The following is a 2,500-nucleotide window of genomic DNA, read 5'->3' on the forward strand; positions in this document are numbered from 1 at the left end:
CAGGGAACTGCCAAAAAAACAGAGAGAGAGAGAGAGAGAGAGAAAGAAAGAGACAGAAAGAGTGGAGAGAGAGGTTAGCATACAAATGTTCTTGGTGTTTCGCCACCAATTGAAAACAACAATTATAGTGCTGAGAAGCTAAAGGACCCAGATGCAAGGATAGTTATGCATCATTCAGATGGATACCAGTTCAGCATCAGAGACACCACACCACAGACAACATAGAAGAAAGTGAGACCGTCCAACAGGAGTTGGAGCAGACACTGGCTAACCAAGTTCGCATGGGGACACAAGGAGGGCAGTACAAAACAGCATTGTGCACGCTTTGCCTAAAAAGAATAGTTTCAGTTTCACTCTTAAAAATTGAAGGTGCTTAAATGGTTCTTTAAATCTCTGGATGGTTCCATGGAGAGTCAGATCTCTGTGTTGAACCATTACATCAAGCGAACAGTTGCCTTGATGGTTCTTCACTGAAAAAGGTTCTTCTATGGCACTGTTCTAAAGAACCAGTTTTTTTTTATCACCACTATTTTTTGAAGTGTATGCACAGTTTCAACCCTCAGGTGTTCATCATCAACATCACATCCATGGAAATATCTGTTCACATGCTGATGCCCAAACACCCACACACACACACACACACACACACACACACACCCACACACACAACCACACACACACACACACACACACACACCACACACACACACACACACACACACACACACACACACACACACACACACACACACACACACACACACGTGGATTTGCATGTGTAGTTCTGAGAGTCAGGGGTTCCCCTCTGTGACACTGAAGCGTGGTGAAAGTACTAGTGGGAGCCTGAAACGTGATTGGACACTTCGGGTTCCGAACAGGTGTTCCCTCTGGGGAGCCATGGCAACCGTCCATAGCCACTGATGCGCATCATTCATGACACAGAGTTACCATAGAGAAGATGGAAAGAAGGGGGGTGGGGGGGCAGTGTGTGTTTACATGTGTGACCAGAGTGTTAAAGATTCATTATCTAAGGAGAGATACTGTATCACAAACTCTATCAAGTCTACTTATAGCGCAAAGATAAGTATAAGGAACCAACACCACGTATTCTCTGACAACAGTTATCAAAGGAGGAGGATATGACAGCTCATCTAAGGACAGCTCTAGCGACACACAGACAGGACTGCTAATCTAAGGACAACACTAGCAAGACATACATCAACACACAGACAGGACGGCTAATCTAAGGAGAGCACTAGCGACACATAGGCTACATAAACACAGACAGGACTGCTAATCTAAGGAGAGCGCTAGCGACACATACTGTACATTAAGATACAGACAGGACCGCTGATGACCCATCCCTGGTGGTCAGCTAGGAGCATCCAAAGATGCCAAGGCTAGTATAGCTAGAGACATGCAGACAGATAGACGGACACACAGGCTGACCCTACAGAGACAGGACTACTGGACAAACATGGACACTCAACACGGGTTAGGTAACACACTTCCAGGAACATCTGCTGATGACCTCAAGTAGGAGAAAAGTATTGAGTTGTGTGTGTTTTCACACATATGCAGTTGCACATCCCCGACGGAGCTGTAAGCGAGTGACAGCACAGCGATGATTAGGTGTGATTAGCACAGTGGGGGAGAGGTGTCTGTTGCTTTATAAAGAGGTTGTGTTCACACCCATCTCAAATCTGGCCCAGATCTCCTGGCCAGCCCAGGGTTCCAGTAATGTCCACTCACTGGCCTGGCGGGAAATGACTTGAAGGTTATAAGCCCCAGGACTGGACCGGGCGGTGTGTGTGTGTGTGTGTGTGTGTGTGTATAGGTGTGTGTGTGTGTGTGTGTGTGTGTGTGAGCATGAGCGTGATCTGCTTGTAAACTCTAAAGGGCTGTTTGTTTGTGTGTCCTTACTTTCCACTACGTCCAAGGAAAAACTTTCCAGCTCACAAATGGCAGCTCTTCTCCCAGAGCTTAACAGAAGCAACAGGGCAGACTGACGCAAACCACAGGAGTGTGTGTGTGTGTGTGTGTGGTGTGTGTGTGTGTTTGTGTGTGTATGTGTGTGTGTGTGTGTGTGTGTGTGTATGTGTGTGCGTGTGTCCGTGTGTGCGTGTGTCCGTGTGTGCGTGTGTGTGTGTGTGTGTGTGTGTGTTTGTGTGTGTGTGTGTGTGTGAGTGTGTGTGAATGTGTGCGTGCGAGTGTGTGTGTGAATGTGGCCGTGTGTGTCTAGGTGTGCGTGTGTGTCTGTGTCTAGGTTTGCGTGTGTGTCTGTGTGTGCGTGCGCATGTGTGTTTGTGTTTGTGTGTGTGTGTGTATATGCGCGTGCGAGTGTGTGTGTGTGTGTGTGTGTGAATGTGGCCATGTGTGTCTCAAGCCATACTGCTTGTACTTCAGTACGGATGATCAAGTAAAGGCAACACAGCCCCTGGCAGGCGCGATAGCCGTCAATCAAAACCCTGGCGTGCTACACCACACCGCCTTAAACATT

General features: G+C 47.6%; 1 protein-coding gene across 2 annotated transcripts in view; it reads right to left on the bottom strand.

Moving 5' to 3' along the window:
• prkd2 (protein kinase D2) overlaps positions 1-2,500 on the bottom strand; it is a 62,716-nt gene that overhangs the window by 32,616 nt on the left and 27,600 nt on the right. For both annotated transcript variants that reach the window (XM_062552106.1, XM_062552105.1), the window contains exon 2: positions 1-7. This exon is cut by the window's left edge and continues 132 nt beyond it. In XM_062552106.1, the coding sequence (XP_062408090.1) occupies positions 1-7 (7 nt within the window). The remainder of the gene's footprint in view (positions 8-2,500) is intronic.

The sequence above is a fragment of the Sardina pilchardus genome, chromosome 13 (genome assembly GCF_963854185.1).
Source record: "Sardina pilchardus chromosome 13, fSarPil1.1, whole genome shotgun sequence".
In the NCBI taxonomy this organism is placed as follows: Eukaryota; Metazoa; Chordata; class Actinopteri; order Clupeiformes; family Clupeidae; genus Sardina; species Sardina pilchardus.